Below are 21390 nucleotides of genomic sequence, written 5' to 3'. Positions count from 1 at the left end.
TGGAAAGAGAAGTTGCTGAATTGCAACTCATTACCAAGCTTAAAACCATGGAGAGACCTGGTCTGAATAAGGACATTGGATTCTTATCTCATTATACATGATAAAGCTTTCTTATGCCATCTCGCCCCCTTGCTTTTTCCTGCAAGACCAATTGCAGTCGTTAACAGTCGTCAACAGGTTTACCACTCCTATCAGCCAATCACCCACTCCCACCACCCTTCTGAGTAATACCCCTCCCCGCCTTCTGACTATACATAAGGGTCTGGTAACTTCTGTTTCAGTGTATCTGAAGAAGTGTGCATGCACACGAAAGCTCATACCTATGACAAACTTAGTTGGTCTCCAAGGTGCTACTGGAAGGATTTTATTTTTATTTTTTTCCCCGACTACGTCAGACCAACATGGCTACCTACCTGTAACTTTCTTCAGAGTTCATTTTTGAGCATTTTGGCACACTGTATTGAATGAAGGTATATGTCAAGAATGCTTTGATGGTGTTTCCTGCTTGGCAGGGGGTTGGACTGGATGGCCCTTGTGGTCTCTTCCAACTCTATGATTCTATGATTCTAATTGCAGATCTGAATAATTTGCAGCTTTCAAACCAAACACAGTCTAGCAGACTTAATATTATGACCTGCTCAATGGCTGGCAACTCCTCTCTTTTTTTTCAGTTCTCAACAGGCAACACCATGAGGCTGTTTAGGCCCTTGGTAGCTTGTAGTCCAGTGGCGTACAGGGTTGATTTAGTTGGCTTGTGAACAACCCCATTCCCAAAGGTAAGAGGCAAACATCAGTCTAACATTACCCTCATTAAACCCCTTTCCTTGTGTTTTTAAATTGCTTTAACCAGGGCTCTTTTTTCAGCTGAAACTCAAACTCAGTTGCAGTACCTCTCAGGTGGGTTCCATTGCTATTAAAAGAGAACAAAGGAGATGTTCATAGTGAGTTCTGGCACCTCTTTTTCTAGTGAAAAAAATAGCACTGTAACGTGCCCTGGGATGTTACGGTGAGGGGTAAGAAATCTAATGCAATAAATATCCCGACATTGCAAGGAAGCTGGTGGCTCAAACACCAGTACATCACAGAACCACAGATTTGTAGAGTTGGAAGGGTGAATGGGGGTCATCTAGTCCAATCCCCTGCATTGCAGGAATCTTTCACCCAGCGTGGGACTTGAACCCATGACTCTGAGATTAAGAATCTCATGCTCCACCAACTAACGAAATGTGGTCTGTACTAGCAATGGAAAAACTTAACACACCATCTACAGATATTAAGAGGAACACCTGAAGTGGAGTCTGTCTATGCCATCTTGCGAAGACTGTGGTGTCTTTCTGATATCTGCAATCCTAAACAACTACTCTCCTTCCAACCCTGGTCTTTGTCCTGCTAACTAACTCAGAGCTGGAGGAGGGGCTCCTCCCATTTTTCCATCAGGCACAGAGCCCCTCTCCATAGCTTCCGTATGCCTTTCCTTTGACTTTGGACAATGGCTGATCTCCCAGGTGATTTCCTGAACACAGGAAGCTGGTTTGACCTGTATTTTAACACTTTGCTAAATTCAATATCCGGCACCCAAGAATTAGAAGGAGGTTCCAGACACCCCACAAACTCATAGCAATACTAAGGGGCAAAGCAAAAAAAATATGACATGGGTAATTGGGAGTAGATATTTCCGCTTTTTTGTGGTGTGCTCTTTTTAAAAACAACAAAATTGAACCGTGAGGATAGAAGATCCTGTTCTCCATGATATGTGTTATTTTTGTGCGCAAAAGCATGAACATAAAAAGGAAGTAGGTGTTGCAACATAATCTGCAGTCAGTGTTCAGACACTTGAGACAAAATTTGAACCTCAAACCGTCACAGCGGGAGATGTGAATGAATAAACAGGTAAACTAATTGTTTTTTCTTTTTTAAAAAAGGTAACAGAAGAAGCCATCATTTTTACTAACAGGCTTAATTTATTATACAGTATTAGTTTTGACTGCTATTTCTTTTTTTTAAAAAAAACTACTTACAATTAAGTGTATTGCAAAGTCTAAAAGTCTAGCTCTGTTACTCAGGAAGCTGCTTTGGAATTCAACTGCAAAGTTATTTAACTAGAAGGGAAGCATGTACAATGAACATTGAAGGAATATAAAAGATGAGTACTTATATGTTCCAAATGTATTTAGTGTATGTGCTTCTGTGTAAGGGGTTTCTGTGTGTAGTAGTAGTAGTAGTAGTAGTACCGGTAGTAGTAGTAATAGTAACAGACTAATCTGGATGCTTGTGAATTTTTTACCAGACACAAATTTACCACTTGGGTTAATTTCATTAGTAGAGTAAACAGCTCTTCCATACATTAGCAAGCATTTTGCATTAATTGTGATAATTTCACTCATTAGACAAATTCTCTTTGAGAAAATATGCCTTTTTGAGAACAGAATTTCTTAGCACTATACCGCAGGTTTAAGGACCTTTTTCTGTCAGTCTAAAGAAACATATTAATTTCCCAATCCCCCACCGCCTCGCAAGATCTTTGAATATTTATATGCATTGGATAATAGTTATTATGCCCCTCCCACAATTTTAAAAGCACCCCCAAAGTATGCTAGATTCTTTCTTTGATTTTTAAAGAGCTTATTTGAAATTCAGGGGTGTGTTTAGGGAAGAACAGTTAATAATACAAATGAGGTCAATGGACATTCATTACCTCTAGTTTACATGTCCCCAGAGAAAGATAGGGGGAAATTCTGATTGGCAGGAAAGGATCTCCCATGAGCCTTTGCAGTAACCCTGAGGTGCACAAGCTTATTAAATGTTATGTGGGCATCTGAACCCTCCAATGCAACTCACCTTTAAATATAGCATAGGGTTTGGTAGTTGTTCTCTCCACACACCCAGTTCATCAGGAACTTGGAATTGGATTGGATGGCTTCCTCTGTCTACCTGACCAAAGAAGATGTCTTGCCAGGCGTATCAGTGGATTGGTTTTATTTCACACTGTTTAATTTATACTAGGAGTGCATAAGAATAATCTTCCCAATCAGAATGACACGCAATCCTGGGGAGGGAAGAAGAGGAGCACAGGTAGCCATCTCTTGCAGTACAGTGGTACTTCAGGTTACAGACACTTCAGGTTACAGATTCCGCTAACCCAGAAATAGTACCTCGGGTTAAGAACTTTGCTTCAGGATGAGAACAGAAATCGTGCGCCAGCGGCGTGGCGGAAGCAAGAGGCCCCATTGGCTAAAGTGGTACCTCAGGTTAAGAACAATTTCAGGTTAAGAACGGACCTCCAGAACAAATTAAGTTCTTAACCCAAGGTACCACTGTATATCTGTTGGCTCACTAACTGGCTTTACTAAACTTAGTCTGTAAGAAGACAAAAACCTCTCACCACCATATTTGCTCTGAGCCTCCTTTTGTGGCACACTGTGATTGGGACAATACTGGTTGGTTGGTTGGTTGGTGGTTTTACAGGGAAAGATATCTGGAAGATTGTGAACTAGTGGTGTGGCTGTCACTTCTGTAGGGCTGCCCCATATCCATAGTCGGGGCTCACCCTACCAATAGGCGAGGTGATACAAGTACCTCAGGCAGCAGATGCTGGGGGGAGGGCAACGGAGTACCTGTTTCTTCTGACCCATAACCTTTATTGGAGGATAAAGCTGTGTGCGTTCCATGTGGCTTGTCCTGTACTACCGTACCTAAGCTAGCCTGCTGCCCTCAGGCGCAAAGGTGGATGCTGTCCTGTCACCAGTGCTGAAATGAGATTCAGTGGCCAGCCCCCTCATCTTCTCTATATGGAATGGTGTAAAGGAGGTGCTATTTTGTTTTGGCCTGACAATGCTTGATGTAGGAACACCATGTGGAAGGTGCGAATGACACAAGGGAGGTTCACATATCCCTCCCATGCATCCATGAGCATTGGCATGCATGTATCTTATTTTTATTGGTTTTATTAAAATATAGACATCCCACTTTACAGCGTCTTCACCATGGTGTCATGCTGGCACTGAACATGTAGGTGGAATTACTTCTCAAGGGTGCATGTTGGCATGCAAGGCTGGCATGTACAATCCTACTCCCACCATGTACTTATGAATACAGTATGTGAGATGGGCATGTGCCATAGGTGCCAACACCCAGATTGAAAAATCCAGGATCGGCACCGGAAGCCGCGCTGCGGCCATTTTGGAACTGGGCAGAGCAGCACCGGAAGTCGCTTCTACGCATGCTCTGCCCATTTCCAAAATGGCCGCAGCGCCAGAAATCGCTTCTGCGCATGTCCAGAAACTCCAAACATGTGCAGAAGGAGCCTCCCCGGCCCGTAAGAATCCGGGGGATTTACGGGTTTTTTAAAAAATCCAGACACCCAGCGGGAAACGGCTGGAAAAACGGGGGTTTCCCAGGGAATACAAGAGACTTGGCAGCTATGGCATGTGCTACTCATGGCAGTGCCATCAGCTCCCAGAGAGCTACTGGAATTGAAGCAAAGCTCTGGTATTGTTCCATTCTTCATGGATTACTAATTTCTTTCCAGGTGTGATTCAGAAGAAAATGGTCTTGAGCTTTTAAAGCCCCAAATGGTCTAGGACTGGGATATCTCATGTACTATCTTGAGCTATCCTCCTGCAGAAACCCACGCAAGTAACTCAGATCAACTGTTCCGCTGCCATTTGATGCACACCAGGTGAGCACAAGAAGCAGCTTTTTCAGCCATGGAATCTGGGCTACGGAATGCCTTCTCCAAGAAGGCCCACCTGGTTCCATCACTGTGCAGGCCCTTGAATTTTAAAGGTGCTGCTTATATTCGGGTACAGCTTATATTCGGGCCAACACAGTATTATTATGGAATAGGATGTCCCTATTTTCATAGGAGAAATGTTGGAGGATATGAGATCTGCCCTCTGAAATGGACTGCTTCACCCTTCTTAGAGGTTGTGGTGGCTCTACCAGTGGCCTTAGCTGTTAGTCACTTGAACACAGGTCATGGGGTTTTTTGTGTGTGTGTGTGTGCACCCGATACTTGTAGCATTTGCAGACTCACACAAGAAGCAACTCTCAGCATAAAGCATATAAGGAAACACTTAGCAACAGGAAGTGCGTGAGTGAGCCAAGAATTTCTTCAACCTCCTCTCGGGGAGCTTTTAGAATCTCTGGAAGCAGGGCTCCATCTTTTTTCTCTGTTACAAAACAGCAGTGAGGAAAGACGGTCACGAAAGGAATCGTATTTCACAAGAAGTGAGTTCCTGCAAGTGAGACACACAACAGGAAAGCAAAGCAAAGAAGAATGGGTTTATTTCCTGACTTCATCATGTTTGCAGCTACTCGCCCAAACTGCTCTCATCAGCAAATACATGGTGAAAAGACAGCAAGCTGCAAAAAAAAAAAAATTGCCCCCATTTCCCCCTCTCTCTTCTATACTCCTCAACCTCTGTATTAGCTAAAATGGCCTGTATACATTCCTGTGTATTAATCCAAAATAATACAATTCTCTTGTTTTTAGAAGCGTACCTGGATCTCCAGTGTAGAATGACAGTGAGGCGGAACTTTAGGAAACAAAAAAGAAATGGTCTTCCCTACACAGCTTTCTAGCTCGGGGAACCTATGAAATACATCAGAACAGAGGAAATAGTATGCTACTACTTCTTAGGGTGATTTGAGACCAGGGTTTAATATTATAAACGAGTCACTGAGAGATTTCACGTGGCCTGTTGGCAACAGGTTTTTTTTTTAAAAAAAATGTAACAGATTTTCTCTGGAAAGCAACGATCTGAATTAACAATGGAGAAAAACAACAACTTGCAAGCATGAGGTGTGCCGATCCCATCTAGAAGCACCCTGCTCTTAAAATGGTTTCTGGTGATAATTAGCAATAAAATTTCTGGGTGTCTATGTGCACTTTTTTAAAAAAAATAAAAATAAACGCTGGAGCTATTTATGGAAAGGAAAATCCTACACAATATAGGAAAAGGCACCTCTTGTGTGTAGAAGAGGTGTTGTTGATTTGTTTGTTTTTTTGGCAAATGTAGCTCTTCTTGGCAGGGAGCCAGGTGGCACTGTGGGTTAAACCACAGTCTAGGGCTTGCTGATCAGAAGGTCAGTGGTTCGAATCCCTGCAACCGGGTGAGCTCCCATTGCTCGGTCCCAGCTCCTTCCCACCTAGCAGTTCAAAAGCACATCAAAGTGCAAGTAGATAAATAGGGACCGCTCTGGGGGGAAGGTAAACGGCGTTTTCGTGCGCTGCTCTGGTTTGCCAGAAGCAGCTTGTCATGCTGGCCACATGACCCGGAAGCTGTCTGCGGACAAACGCCGGCTCCCTTGGCCTATAGAGCGAGATGAGCGCCGCAACCCCAGAGTCGGACACAACTGGACCTGATGGTCAGGGGCCCCTTTACCTTTACCTTTTAGCTCTTCTTGGCATAGCACTGGGTGAATGAGAAAAGCTCCACCCACTTGCAAAAGCACAGGATTCTGGTCCTCTGTCAGCTCAGCTTAGATGCTTAGATGTTGCTGAACCTTATTAACTTTCAGGTATAACATAGGTGAGGATACACTTAACTGATTCATGTATGATAGTAATCAAGTGTTCCTTTGGTGACAGTCCCTATATCTTCACAGACACTAAGCAAGCTTCGTGCCGCATTTTCCATAGCCCCTGGCTCATATATATCATTTCGCAGACTGAAGCACCATCCACGTTGCAGGTTTACCTTCTCCTGAGCGAGTCACGACAATCCTACTGAGAGATTGTGGTGTTAGTTAGGATTAGGGAGCTGACCAGTTGGCTATCATGGTTGAATAACACAAACTATTTCACCTGGTCCCAATAGTACTGCATAATGGCAGAAAGTACCCATGTAAATCTAGAGAAAGGTAGGTAGGGTGGACTTGTGTGTATGATCCCTGTAATATAATGCTTTGCCCCATCTAACTTCAGGCATTTGCTGCTGAATTTGTCGGTTCCACAGCAACAGATGTTGCCTCTCCTCTCTTGTGGAGCTGCGTGTTTTCATGCCACCTCCTGTCCATCTTCTGCAACTGCATCAGGCATCCAATTTCTCCCTATGTCGTTTGCATGTTGGGGTAAACCAGATGTGATGCCATGAAGAGTGAAAATACCCACTTTTTATTGGTAAAATGGTCCACTGCGCTAATCCACTATCCCTAATGGTTATGAGCTTTTGTGGTATTTACTTTTTATGTGCTTTTAGGTATCCATTTTTTTAAAAAAAACAACAAACCACATTTGTGTAATAGACAGCGGTTAAAGTACATATATTGCCATACTGCTTACAATGAAGGATGTTACATATACGTTTCCTTTTTAAATCTAGAACTAAGACCCCACCAGTTTTCAGTTCTTTTCAGAAGAAGGATGCCTGAAGATATGCCGCTCATCCCTACTTCGATAGTCTTGTTCCCTCCTGCAAGGACTGTGTCAGATGACACACGTGAGATGCTTCAAAGCTATGCACTCCAGGTCACTCTGTCTACCATCTTCTCAGTTACTGCCTGCATCAGCATCCCACTCAACTTCATCTGCTTGTGGTTCCTGTGTCGGTATTCAAGGCCTTGGACTCCCACCATTGTGTTGTGCATCAATCTGGCCCTTGCTGATTTAGTGTACAGCCTGATCCTCCCCTTTCAAATAGTTTACCATATACAGGGAAACAACTGGCCCTTTAAGGAAGCTCTGTGCCGTATTGTCACCGTTCTGTCCTATGGTAATGTGCACTGTTCCCTTTTGACCATGATGTGCATCAGCATTGAGCGCTACCTGGGAATCGTCCACCCTTTGCGCTACAAAGCCATGAGATCCATGCAAACTTCTGTCCTGACATGCGCCCTCATTTGGGTGTTTGTCTTACTGCCCCTCGTCCCGCTCATGAAGACCAACCTCACGATTCGTGTACAAAACCTGGATATAATCACCTGCTTTGATGTTTTGCCTAAAGAGATGTTTGACAACAAGCCAGAACGCTTCATCGCTTACTTTGGCTCCCTGGGGTTTTTCTTCTTTTTCTTACCTCTGCTCATCATGGGGTTTTGCTACTTCTCAATCATCATAACACTTCTCCACTCCCCTTCTACCCAACTCAGAGAAACTAAGAAGCAGACTGTCTGTTTGATAATAGTGTTGCTACTGGTGATCACGGTTTGTTACTTGCCTCACATTATCATGTCAATTATCCATTACGTCTTCACTATTCAGGAAAAATCATTTTATTTTGAATACAAAATTTCATTTGCAGTAGCCACCATCAATTGCTGCCTTGACCCATTGGTTTATTACTTTGGCTCCAAAGAGTTTCGGCGAAAGATACAGAGGAAGCTCTGCAGATGCGTAAATGTTGGGATCAGTGAAAATACTCCAATCTTTTCAGAGCATGATATGCAAATAACACCAATGCAAAAAGTATTGAATAGATAGTCTGTATTGCTCTGGAATGTAATAAACTTTGCCTGTGCACTGTATTGACCTCAAGAAAAATCAGGAGCTATTTCATTGCAGAACCTCAACTGCCAAGTTACACAGAATTATTTTGCCAAATGTTTCTGGAAGATCAAATGGACTACAGTTATCACACATGATTCTGTTTCTGTTGAGTAAAGGCAACTGATGTCAAAGTCCAGTTAGACTGGTGCAGCTGAGAGACACCTGTCTTATTAAGAGACAACTGCAAATGTAGCATGAGGAGGAAAGCCTGTATTTAACCACTTTTGACTGTGCAGAATTTATGGAACAAATATTAATAGAAATATTTGGTTGAATGGAAACAGACATTTGTTGAGACTGCCTTCATGGAATGTCACAATTTGCCTGTGCCACTAAGTCACAAAAGAATGCAACTACCTGGAATACAGATTCTCAGTCATTAGAATGATCTTGTAATTTGTTCTTTGATATTGATATGTACGGACAAATCTTGCTATGCTGTATAAGCACCTGAGATGGTGCTTGCCATCTCAGGTAACAATATTGCAAGTGCCATTCTTAAATACTACATTCATATAGTTTTAATAAAAGAATGTTTATTGTGTCTGCATTCCAATCTTAAGTTAATGCTCTTCTTTGCTGTCTTCGGAATATTCAAATTCGGGATAACCATCATAGCTGCCAAGTTATCCCTTTTTTAAAGGGATTTTCCCTTATGCTGAATAGGCTTCCTCGCGAGAAAAGGGAAAACTTGGCAGCTATGATAACCATGAGAGATCAGGGTCAATTTACACAACCGGCAGAATCAAGTGGCAGAACTGTTCCTGAACCATATCATTGCTATGGAGTGAGATAGGGTTGAATCTCAATATTGCAGGGAAAGGCAACTATTTCTTGGGGGAGTTCTGTGCTGAACTCACTTAAATGCTATTTGTTTGCTAAAAAGGTTTTAGCCCAACACACAGGCTTCAGTTTGTGAACAGTTACTAATTGCGCTTGGATAACTTCAGGCTTTTTCTCACCTGTCTCCAATTTTGTTACCCATGCTCCATTTGCTTGGGAGTCCTGTCATGTATAGATGGTCTTCATCAGTATGGGCCAGGGGCTAATGAATAACAGTCTGGCCTTCAGCATTGCCTAGATACAAGATCCTGGGAACCACATGTAAGCTACACTGAGTTCCCGGGAGGGAAAAACAGGTTATAGATATAATAAATAACAACCAGACATACCTCTAAATGTATATGAGGCATGAAAGCCATTTCGGTAGTGGACAGTCATGTATGTTATACTGTATCAACCAAGCCTCGTGTTTCATTGTGATTCTTTTGATGTATTTATAGCATTTTTACCCCACTCTTCAACCACAAAGGCTCTGAGAGTGTGGTCCTCAGGCTTATAATCCAGAAGACATGACTAGAACCTGGGGCAGTTTGCATTTAAAGGTGAACGTATCTAATTCACACTTTATGAAACCCACATAAACTGAGACAATACATGAAACACAACCATCTATCAAAATTTGACCTTCTCTGAATGTTGCAATACCGGTACAGTTCTCCAGCCAAGTAATGTACGGTACATATATTAGGGTAACATGTTCCATAAAAATGCATATATTGATGAAAAATAACATACAAAAATGCATTATATTACAAGGAAATGCTGTGCAAAAATGTGCATATTAGGGGAAATTACATTTGAAAATGTGTACTTTAGGAGGAATTTGCACTAAAAAGCTGTTGAATTTTCATGAGGTTGAGAGATAGGCATTTGTCTCAACTTCTTCTCCTAAGATAGGATACTCTACATCAGCGGTGGGGAGCTGGACCCACTCAATGGGGCTGGCCACTTGTCAATCACATAACAGCATTAGGTGACAAATTCAAAGCATCTTGCAGTCAAACTATACCTGCAAATGGAGAGGGGAAATGTGTGTTTGCAGGTACAGTTTGAATGCAAATAAGCTTCAATGGTGTGCATTTTCAGGCAAGACCTTTGCAAGTGCTGATGCTTGCAAAGCCCTTTCCTGACGGCATGCCTTCAAAGGAGGTCAAAGTGGGTCATGGGCCAAAGAAAAGAACTGCTTGGTCTAAATAGGCCTGTGGGCTGATGGTTCCCCCACCTGCTGCTCTGTATGTAGATGTCCTTCCCTGCAACTCTCCAGTGTTGAAGACTGCAAAAATGTTCCCCTAATAAGCTTGTTCTCATTTCTCAACTGTTCTTCCAGTTACTGCCTTTCCCCTAATTTTAAAACTACTTCAACCTTATAGTAGTTTAATGCTGCAATCCTTTTCCGTCAGTTATGCTGGCGAGATGAGAAAAGGACAGTTGCTCAACTCCTTACGCTGAGGCAACACCAAATTAGGCTGATTTACTGAAATGATGAGCAAAGATGGGCAAACATACTTGTCTACTCATCCCAAAACCAAGCGCACCCCCCCTCCAAAAAAAAAAAAGATAGAGAAGAGAGAGGACATCAAGCAGCTGAATTCCCCTTTCTCTTCCCTGTCAGTTCCACAATTTCCTCAAGGTATGTGTACAGTGGGGGATCCTTACTGTAGGGGAAAGATAGGCCTTCTCCTTGGTGGCAAATGACACTCATCAGAGCATAAGAAGAGTCTGATGGAATCAGGCCAATTACTTATCTAGTCTAGCAGCTGATTGTGATTCGAGAACCCGCCACCCGCTTGAGGAAATAAAGACATAAGGACACAATGTATTTAAGTTAATGGGTGAAAAGGCCACAACTTTATTGGTTACAGCATGTGAGTGGTATTGGCTTAAGCATTGGATTGAACAGACTAGATGACTCCCCTCGCTCAGCGTGGAGCCATCAAAGGTTAGCAACCAGAAGGTGGAGCTTGTTGATGCAAATACAACTGGAAGCTCCCCCTGATGCCACCGGGGGTCGTGCCATGGCCCTAGCAGGGCATCGGACGGGATCCACGACCGCCGGATTCCTTTAACAGAATACCCTAAAGATGGAGGGGTAGGCGATGGCCCGAACTTTGCCCCCTCCAACACACCACAGATATACCAATGAAACCTGGTGCAAAATGGAGGCAGGGAACTGCCGTGGCTGCATTAAGTGCAGCTAAACCCCGCCCCAGAGCCAGCCCTATTGGTTGGCTACTGGAGGCATGGCGCGGCAGCAAGGCCAGGTAAGGCAAGGGGCCGACACGCCCCCTTGCCAATGCAGGAGCGGCTTCCGTTCACAACCCCTCCCCTCTGCAATGAGGAAAGACTTTCTCACAGTGGCTAGCCAGACACCTATGGGAAGCCAGGAAGAAGACCCTGAGCACAAGGGCTCTCTCCCCTTTTGCAATTTCCTGCAACTCATGATTGACTTTTCACACACAAATTTCCTGCTGAAAATCATGGAGCTTATAGTCAAGCCATGGTCCCTATCCTAGACCCCAAAATGTGGTACCCTTCACTCCCCCCCTTCCCGTTTTTTTTCCATGCATGAAGGGGGTGACCTGCAGGAAGGAAGAACAGTAGGAGACAAGGGTGCAAGTCCCATTTCAAGTTTACTCCATTGTGGCAGCAGTAGCTAGACCCAATTTGAAATTGTGCTGCTCAATCTGAGTAGGTGGGCCATAGCTGGCTGTATATTTTGGATGCTTGCCCCTAGTTATGACTATGTGGTTATGCTCTTAGTCTGTCAATAACTTATATCAGGGAAAAGTGTGATGCTGCTGTTAACGCCTACAGAATAAAGGGAGGGAAATTTTTGACATTGGGGCATGGTGGGGGAATACTAGAGCAGGCACCCCCAAACTGCGGCCCTCCAGATGTTTTGGCCTACAACTCCCATGATCCCTAGCTAACAGGACCAGTGGTCGGGGAAGATGGGAATTGTAGGCCAAAACATCTGGAGGGCCGAAGTTTGGGGATGCCTGGTCTAGATCCAGCCTGGGAGGAGGAGGTGTCGGAAGCTGAAGAGGTAAGCAGGGTTCAGTGAGCAGGAAGAGGCTAGAGGCAGAAGCGGAGGCTGGAGAGGAGTGGGGCTAAGAGTCAGGCTGGTGAGGAAGCTAAGCTGTCTCCCCCTCCTGCAGCAACCACCGCCCCTCCCCCTGGGTCTCCTAGAGCCCAAAGAGGCATGAAGAGGGCGGAGCAAAGACAGGCAAGATGAAGGAGCCTCAGATTGCTTAGGAAGGAATCAGAGGAGGAAGAGACTTAAGGAGAGATGGGAAGGTGGGGATCTGCAGTCTTCACAAATGCAGCATTGGGGGTGAGATCTACTGGAGAGGGTTGCTGTGATCACTAGGCCTGCGCTATTTGGGTTTCTTTGAATAATGAGGTTTTTATTGCTGACCTACTCCTGATAGCAGCCAAGAGGGAACTGGAAAGCCTTGGGACTTGAGAGCATATTTGGTTAACTTTTAAAAAATCTTATAGCATCTCTGCAGAAGCAGAACTCTACTGACAAGTTTTTTAAACTGTTTTGATGTCTATGTGAACACACCCCTCTCATGACCTACTTGATTCCTAACATGCAAGAGGAAGGAAGTACAACACCCTGCAACTTAGTCTGTTTTTCACTATCACAGTTGTATTTGTAACCACAACATCACAGTTTACTAATGAAAAATAGAGAGACGCTAGCCCTCAAGAGTGCTTATCTGTTACCTTCTCTGTCATAAATGGTTAATCTGCGAACTTCCAAATATGGATGTCTACTAAGCAAAGAAATGTTTGCTGAAACCAACATAAGAAACCCATGAATCCTACTTTTACCATGGGACACTTGTCGTGTTCCCTCTGTGTCCATGTGTGCATATTCATTCCTGTTTCAGCTGGCAGGGCCATTTCCATTTTGTGGGATGCTTTCAACTAACTGGAGAAGTCCTCAGTAAATATGATAAGGGTATGGTGAAGAAGGCACAGCTTGTAAGGACAGGAGGAAACAGAGAATACGTTCAAATATAAAACAATCAAAAAGGGTCATGACACTTTTGGCTGTGTCTGTCTTTCCTGATGGATAGCAAATATTGCACCCCTTCCCCTAATTACCTCAGATGTCTTCATAGTGTCCAACATTTCTCCAATGAAAATAGGGATGTAAAGAAGAAGAAGAAGAAGAAGAAGAAGAAGAAGAAGAAGAAGAAGAAGAAGAAGAAGAAGAAGAAGAAGAAGTTATTGTTTGTACGCCACCCATCTGACTAGGTGCCCCAGCCACACTCCGGGCAGCTTCCAACTTATATAAAAACATAATAAAGCATTCAACATTAAAAAACTTCCCTATACAGGTCTGCCTTCAGATGTCTTCTAAAGGTTGTATAGTTACTTATCTCCTTGGCTTGGCAGGTTTCGTAACTCCATACCCTCCAATATTTCTATGATGAAAATAGGGATGTCCTAAGGAAAAGTGGGATATTCCGGGATCAAATCAGGAACTGGGACGGCTTCTGACACCTGGAGGGTTTGAGGGAGTTCTCCATCCCCGAGTCCTGCTTTTATGGCCTTGCTAGGGTAGGGCTGCAATACGTCTGGATTTTCCTGGACATTACTGGGATTCCAAAGGCGGAATTGACATCCCAACCAATTTGGGCTTTTCCTTTTTGAAACATGGCAGCCCTAAACTAGGGTAAATCCTCTCATTGGATTATGAAATAGAATCTCATTTTGTGTAGGCCTAGCAAAGTCATAGAGGTTGAGAGTGAAGATGACTTTTGGTTTGTGAACCCTTTCATACACCTGGGCCCTGGCAACTGCCTGGTTGTTCCTTTGCAGCTGCAGCTTTACCTGCCCCACACCTGACATCATATGGCATCAAGTGTAGGTGGGGATGGGTGGATCTGTCAATCTTGGTTTTGCTCAGTTTCTCTTCTTTTTCTGTCTCTTCAATCTTAAATTTAGTTTTCTACATCATTTTGCGGTTTCTTTTTTCTTTTTTTAAAAAAAGAGGTCCTCGTGAAAATTCATCAGCATTTCCGTGCAAATTTATCCTAATCTACACATTTTTTTGCAAAGCAATTTCCCATAATATAATATGTATTTGTATGTTCTCACTGATATATGTAGTTTTATGGACACTTTTCTGCTGCTGTGTGTATTTTTGTACACATTACTTGGCTGTAAAATTTGGAAAAAAGTGTGAATTTCAAAAGATGACTATGTTTCACTTCTCACACTGTTTTAGAAATTGCAAATTAGACAAATCTGAGTTTAAATGAGAACTGAACTGAATTTCTTCCCCGTGCTTAAGTGTGGTTGGGACTGGTGGGTACAGTTGCGGGGGGGGGGGATGTCCTTATGAGCCAAAATAGGACCCCTGGTATGCCTTTTGTGGCCTGCAGAACAGAGGTACCCCACCCCCAGGCTATGAACTAATGGAACTAATTGGCCTATGAAATAACGGAACAAATGGAGCTCTTCAGCAATGACCTCAACGTGATCTCGGCACCTGCACAATATGCAACCGTGATTGTGGAGATCAGTATGAGAGCCAGTGTGGTGTAGTGGTTAAGAGCGGTAGACTATTGGGGAACCAGGTTCATGTCTTCGCTCTTCCACATGCAGCTGCTGGGTGACCTTGGGCTAGTCACACTTCTCTGAAGTCTCTCAGCCCCACTCACCTCACAGAGTGCTTGTTGTGGGGGAGGAAGGGAAAGGAGAATGTTAGCCGCTTTGAGACTCTTTCGGGTAGTGATAAAGCGGGATATCAAATCCAAACTCTTCTTCTTCTACTAGGAAGCTGCAGCTTAAGTTTGGGTGATCCATTGGCTATGTTCCTCCATGAAATGTTTCCCTGGGAATAGTTGGTGGCGGGGACCTCTGAATGTCTAAACCAGAAAGAATTAAGGCACAAACATGGGTGATAGGAAGAAAAAGCTTACCTCAGTGTGGTTTTCTAGCTGCAGGAGGAGATAGAACCAGGACACTTTTTTTTTCCAGGATACAGGAGCTTCAAGGCAGGTTGCAAAGTAAATACAATGGAAGCACCTTCAGATGCTGCTCTTCACAAAAGTTTTATGGGCTGCATTTGCTTACACCAGCATTCTTTGGCCATGCATGTGAGGCTCTGGGGATTTCCAGATGACGGGTTTTTTCATACAATAACTATATAGCTGTTGCTCGTATGTTGCTAAGGTATTCCAACAGCGAAGAGCCAGAAACCTATATGCAAATCATGAAGACAATAGCCACATGTTATTGTTTGTCCCTCAACACCTGGTGTTTTGAAGACACACTGCTTCTGAACATGGACAGTCCATGTTCGCTTTCTGTTGACTATGTGAAATCTTCATTAATAATCCATTTAGGCTAGTGGCCCGTCATCACATCTTGTGGTAGAAAACTCCATAAAGCTATTGTATGTTATGTACATTCCTTTTGCCACTGCCCATTTTGGGTGAACTTCAGTTCTAGTGTTCTGAGAAGTAGGCAAATATTTCTATGTGCTTTCTTCATGCTATTCAACATTTTATAAACCTCTGCCATACCCTTTCCTTTACTTACACTGTAAACACCAGCCATTCAGCCTTACCTTGAGGGAAATGACTCCAGTCCCCTGGCCACTTGAGTTTCTATTTTCTGGTTACTGCATTTATATGAAGGCATTGTTATATTTTCCATTTTGTTTTTAGTCCCAACCCTAAAATATTCCTAATATGCAATTTGAATTTTCTAGGATAATGCCTTTTGTCAAATTTGCTTAGTACATAAAAAAACATTATGTCACTGTGAAAATGTAACCCCCCCCCATGCCCCAATATACAGATTATTCATTGTGATAGTGAATACCATGTGTAATATGCTTGTGCCAATGGATTGGCCTGTGGTGGATTGTGTCTGTGACATAGCGATTACACAACTTGTATCCATTCCTGGACAATTTTGTAATGTTTGAGGCATTTATTTTAATTATTGAAAGTTTTTTTTCTTTAGAGGAAGCACAGCCTCACCATATTTCTCAAACAGTGAAATGTACATGCAGTCCTTTTTAAAAAGGAAAAGAAAAAAGAATGACATTGAGGCGGTTTATCCTGTGATGCAATGAATAGCCATCTTGCAGCAATTATTGCTTAGAAGGCTGGGAATATAAATGCAACCATCACTTCCCACACTATTTATGTGAAGGAAGCATGTAAAAGACCCATGGTGAGCAACTGGAAAGGGTATTGGACATGGTCTGGCAAGAAATTTGCTCAGGCAAGTCCAGGCACGTTCATGCTCAGCTACTACTTTTGCAAATGGGTGGCAGAGGTGGTGAGATGACTCATCCTTCTCGGTGGTGGCACCTTCTCGGTGCCTTCTCAGTGGTGGCGCCTGCCCTGTGGAACGCCCTCCCAACAGATGTCAAAGAGGAAAACAACTACCAGACTTTTAGAAGACATCTGAAGGCAGCCCTGTTTAGGGAAGCTTTTAATGTTTAATAGATTATTGTGTTTTATTTTTCTTTTGGAAGCTGCCCAGAGTGGCTGGGGAAACCCAGCCAGATGGGCGGGGTATAAATAATAAATTATTATTATTATCCTTTCCCCTCCCCTGCTAGGCCAGAGGGAGGACAGCAAACTAATCCTGCAATATGCAGGATGCTTGAATTCTGCTCAGTTCAGGCACACCAGCCAATTTCCACTGAATAATTTTGCCCCCTCCATATATATGCACTTTTGCAAGCTCTTGGATGCCACTGTCATATGTGGCTGTTTGTGTGCTGGCTCTCTCTATCGGACTCGGAATGCATCACAGTTGGAACGTTTAAATGTGTTATTAGGAAGTCAAATGAGCATCGCAACGTTGATCTACAGGTTACAAGGCACAACAGAGATTTATGATACATGGCTCGGCATAAACTAGGACATTGTTCCAACAATTGGCATGCTCACCCGCCCCATGCTCTGCCCTGTGGGTCAGGCACAGCTATTCCCAAGTCTCAGGACTGGGCAAGCAAACTGCTACTCCTCCATAGAGGCTGGACATACAAGGTTTGTTCATGCCAGTGCTGTCAACTCCATGTCTTTGGAGGCGAAGGTGGAGTCAGCAGGGTCCACTCCCCTTTGAACTCATCCACAGAAGGGAATGACTATTCACTGATAGGTAGAGCCACTGGAGACACCTCAACAGGTGGTGATGTCACCCTTGGGGTACCTAATGACATGTTCTCCTGATAGCCCTTTCCCATGATCTAGGTCAATACCTCCCAACCTGGCACTCCCTAGACAGCCCCTATTTTCCAGGGACAGTCCTGGATTTACAGAAGCCGTCCTGCTTTCTGATTTGATCTCATAATGTCCCACTTTTCCTTAGGACATCCCTATTTTCATCAGAGACACGTTGGAGGGTATGGTAGGACGTCCCTATTTTCACTGGAGAAATGTTGGAGGGTGTGGGGTTATGTGACCCGCATGCCAAGCAGACAAATAACTATACAGTGGTACCTCGGAACTCGAACAGAATCTGTTCCAAAAGTCCGTTTGGACATTCGGGTTCCAAAGAACGTTTGCAAACCGGAACACTCACTTCCGGGTTTGCAGTGTTCAGGAACCAAAATGTTTGACTCACAAGGTGTTCGGAATCCAAGGTACAGCTATATCACCTTTAGAAGACATCTGAAGGCAGCTCTTTAACATTTAATGCTTTATTATGGCACCCACCCTGTGGAATGCCCTCCCACTAGAGGTCAAAAAGAACAACAACTACCAGACCTTTAGAAGGCATCTTAAGGCAGCCCTGTTCAGGGAAGCTTTTAATGTCTGATGGATTTCTGTATTTTGATATTTTGTTGGAAGCCGCCCAGAGTGGCTGGGGGAACCCGGCCAAATGGGCGGGGTATAAATAAATTATTATTATTATTATTATTATTATTATTATTATTATTATTATTATTATTCTTTTATATATGTTGAAAGATGCCCAGAATGGATGGGGCAAGCCAGTCAGATGGGTGGGGTATAAATTAAAAAAAAATGTATTATTATTATTAAATAGGATGTCCCTATTTTCCTCAGATAAATTTCGGCTGGTATGTCTAGGCCAGACTCCCCCTGATTGTCTCAGTCAGTCCTCCCCCAGCCTTCTAGGACCTTCCCCTGGGTTGTCCTGCCCCAACTCTCTAATCTCCTCCCACTCCTCTTCCTAATCTAACTTCCCTCTCCATGACTCTCCATGGGACCCATGACAATTTCCTCCCTAACGATTGGCACTCACCCCAAACACTGCGCTACAGAGCGAATGATAAGTAACGCATAAAACACCAACAAAGAATATAGCAAGATCATCATTTTCCTAGCTTGCATGTTCCTCTCTACACTAAGAATGGGAAAGGGAGCTGAGTGAAAATGAGACTCCCAGCCTCAGATATGTACTAAAAATAGTCAAGGAAAGCGCCACTACAATCTGCAAGCAGGTGTTGGGTTTATCAAACTGAAATCTGCTTGGCATGGCTAGCAATTGCTCAGGAAGGAGCATGCAGCTCAGTTAGGAGTTTACACTGATGAATCTGAAAAAAGGCACACAAGGGGGGGGGGTGATTAACTCGTTCACTTTATCTTCTATGCTACCTTAATGTGCTCTTTTGAAAACCATTTTGAAAGTATTATTAATAAACAGATATTAATATGGCCTTTTGTACTTTCAAAGACTGTTAGAATTTGCTTCTGATCTGGAAACCTGTTTCCTGGCGCTGTGGCCTTTGGAGAGCCTTGCAGTTTGGTCTTCTGATTCAGTTATAGGAGGTGCAATGCAAGTTGTCCGTTTTGGAATTTGTAGCACCTGCAGCACCTTAAGATGGAATCTCCATGGCCGTTTTTAAAAACTTTGAGAAGCTGATTAAAAAACACCCTCCGGCATACAATGATCTGTGTGCATCTTCTGATGCTCAAGTGGCTGCATTTCATGGGTATTCACACAAACTTTGGAGCTCTATCTTCTCTCCAGCCTTATTAACCCCCTATGCCTTTCACCATGGCCCCTTAAAGCAGCTACAGAACAGCTCAGGGAGGCAGGAATCAAATGAAAAAGGGGATTTCCATTTTCTCCCATCGCGGAGATTGATGGCATGATGCCACACAAAGGCACCAGAAAAGGAGAAGTGGAACCTGTCTTCACACTACTGAAATTGAAGGTCCCCTGGGAGGAAGACGAATTGAACACGGGAGACCTGCAGGAGCCTAAAGCAAGAAGGGACAAATGGAAACTGGCCCCCTTACCAAACAGAACAAGACAACACCATCAATTATAATTCTCCAGGAAACACATCACAGTAAGGCTAGGCTTCCTAAACATCCATGCACTTTTACAGCAGCTGGAAAAATCCATTTTAGAGGGGTCATCATTATTTTGGCCAAAACAAGAAGGGAAGATATATTTTCGTGAATTGAATGATGGACACTTAGAGGGTCAAAGCAAAGCAATTCTCTTTTCTTTTGAACACATTAGAAATGCGATTCCATATTTTGTTACTGCAGTATTGCCTGGTAGATTCCTGTTGGTGGGTGCACCCAGGGGGTCAGGGACTACAACTATTTATCTCCATGTCCTAGTCCTATGGTTTTCCCAGTGGTGATGTATGGAAGTGAGAGCTGGACCATAAAGAAGGCTGATTGCCAAAGAATTGATGCTTTTGAATTATGGTGGTGGAGGAGACTCTTGAGAGTCCTATGGACTACAAGAAGATCAAACCTAGCCATTCTTAAGGAAATCAGCCCTGAGTGCTCACTGGAAGGACAGATCCTGAAGCTGAGGCACCAATACTTTGGCCACCTCATGAGAAGAGAAGACTCCCTGGAAAAGACTCTGATGCTGGAAAAGATGGAGGGCACAAGGAGAAGGGGAATACAGAGGACGAGATGGTTGGACAGTGTCCTCGAAGCTACGAACATGAGTCTGATGAAACTGCGGGAGGCAGTGGAAGACAAGAGTGCCTGGCGTACTCTGGTCCATGGGGTCACAAAGAGTTGGACACGACTAACAGGGCCGTCTCAAGCCGGTCGGGCGCCCTGGGGCAGAGATTGCTCCGGTGCCCCTGACCTGGTGGGTGGCCGCAGCGCGCAGCACGGCTTCCACGCAGCTTCGCCGCACAGCACCCTCCTGCCGGCCCGGCACCCTGGCGCCCTGGCACCACCGAGACTGCCCCTAGAGCCAGGCCTGACGACTAAACAACTAAACAACAACAACTTTTCTGTATAACACACACACACACACACACACACACACACACACGTACGGTATGTGCTGGATTCTGGCCCCCTAGAGGTGCAGCTGTAGGGTGCCAGATTCTTCCTAATGCTATGTCAGAGCATTCATCTCTATGGACTACGTTGCAACTTAACTATGACTCATCCAATAGGTTTGGAGATGAGACTCAAATTTATTTAACAAGAAAAGCTCCATGGAACGTATTAAGAAATTGATAATGGAATATATTACATTTTTTTAAGGCTCAAATCCAAATTTAGCTATTGTAGGGGATGCTATGAAGGCCACAAACCAAGGATGTGCATAGCTGTAAAAGGGAAATTCAATAGGATAATAATTCTAATCAAACAACAGCTTTAACATTACATCTCAATTTTGGAAATTAAACAAAAGACCACAGCTTCAAGTAAAGCGTATAGGCAATTATTACTCAGTCTAATGAAAGAATGTGAAGCCTGAAAAACTCAGCTATAAAATCTTTAAACTTTTTTAATCAATGATTTTATCAGGCTGGGAATTGAAACTCAAACCGTACCTCAGGTTAAGAACTTTACCTCAGGATGAGAACAGAAATCGCACAGTGGCAGCAGGAGGCTCCATTAGCTAAAGTGGTACCTCAGGTTAAGAACTGTTTCAGGTTAAGAACGGACCTCCAGAACGAATTAAGTTCGTAACCAGAGGTACCACTGTATGCACATTTTCCTCTCTCTATAAAAAAACCCCCCAGAAAGGTGGAGTATTTACTGACAATCAGTAATTAATGAAACCTTTACCAAATAGTATTCTAAATTATATAGTTCCTTGAAACTTGATGA

The 21390-nt window shown here is 43.6% G+C and overlaps 1 protein-coding gene across 3 annotated transcripts; it reads left to right on the top strand.

Annotated features, from left to right (window-relative positions):
• The first annotated feature begins 1709 nt into the window (after positions 1-1709).
• Positions 1710-9038, top strand: LOC118085321 (P2Y purinoceptor 8-like). Of its 3 annotated transcripts, none has more exons than XM_088667687.1 (3): positions 1774-1890; positions 4529-4678; positions 7343-9038. In XM_088667687.1, exon 3 carries the CDS (start codon positions 7367-7369, stop codon positions 8420-8422), a length of 1056 nt encoding a protein of 351 aa, XP_088523813.1. In that variant the 5' UTR covers positions 1774-1890; positions 4529-4678; positions 7343-7366; the 3' UTR covers positions 8423-9038. The 3 variants fall into 3 exon arrangements, with proteins under 3 accessions (XP_034971750.1, XP_088523813.1, XP_088523811.1); XM_088667685.1 differs by having other exon boundaries at positions 7326-9038; XM_035115859.3 differs by lacking the exon at positions 4529-4678 and having other exon boundaries at positions 1710-1890; positions 7326-9038.
• The last annotated feature ends 12352 nt before the right edge of the window (positions 9039-21390 follow it).

This window comes from Zootoca vivipara, chromosome 4, assembly GCF_965207765.1.
Source record: "Zootoca vivipara chromosome 4, rZooViv2.hap1.1, whole genome shotgun sequence".
Taxonomy (NCBI): domain Eukaryota; kingdom Metazoa; phylum Chordata; class Lepidosauria; order Squamata; family Lacertidae; genus Zootoca; species Zootoca vivipara.
Note: the sequence above shows the minus strand (reverse complement) of the source record. Positions and strands in the feature narration are given on the sequence as shown.

Excerpts from the sequence above, each read along its gene's own strand:
- LOC118085321 (XM_035115859.3), top strand. The coding sequence starts at position 7,367 with ATGCCTGAAGATATGCCGCTCATCCCTACTTCGATAGTCTTGTTCCCT.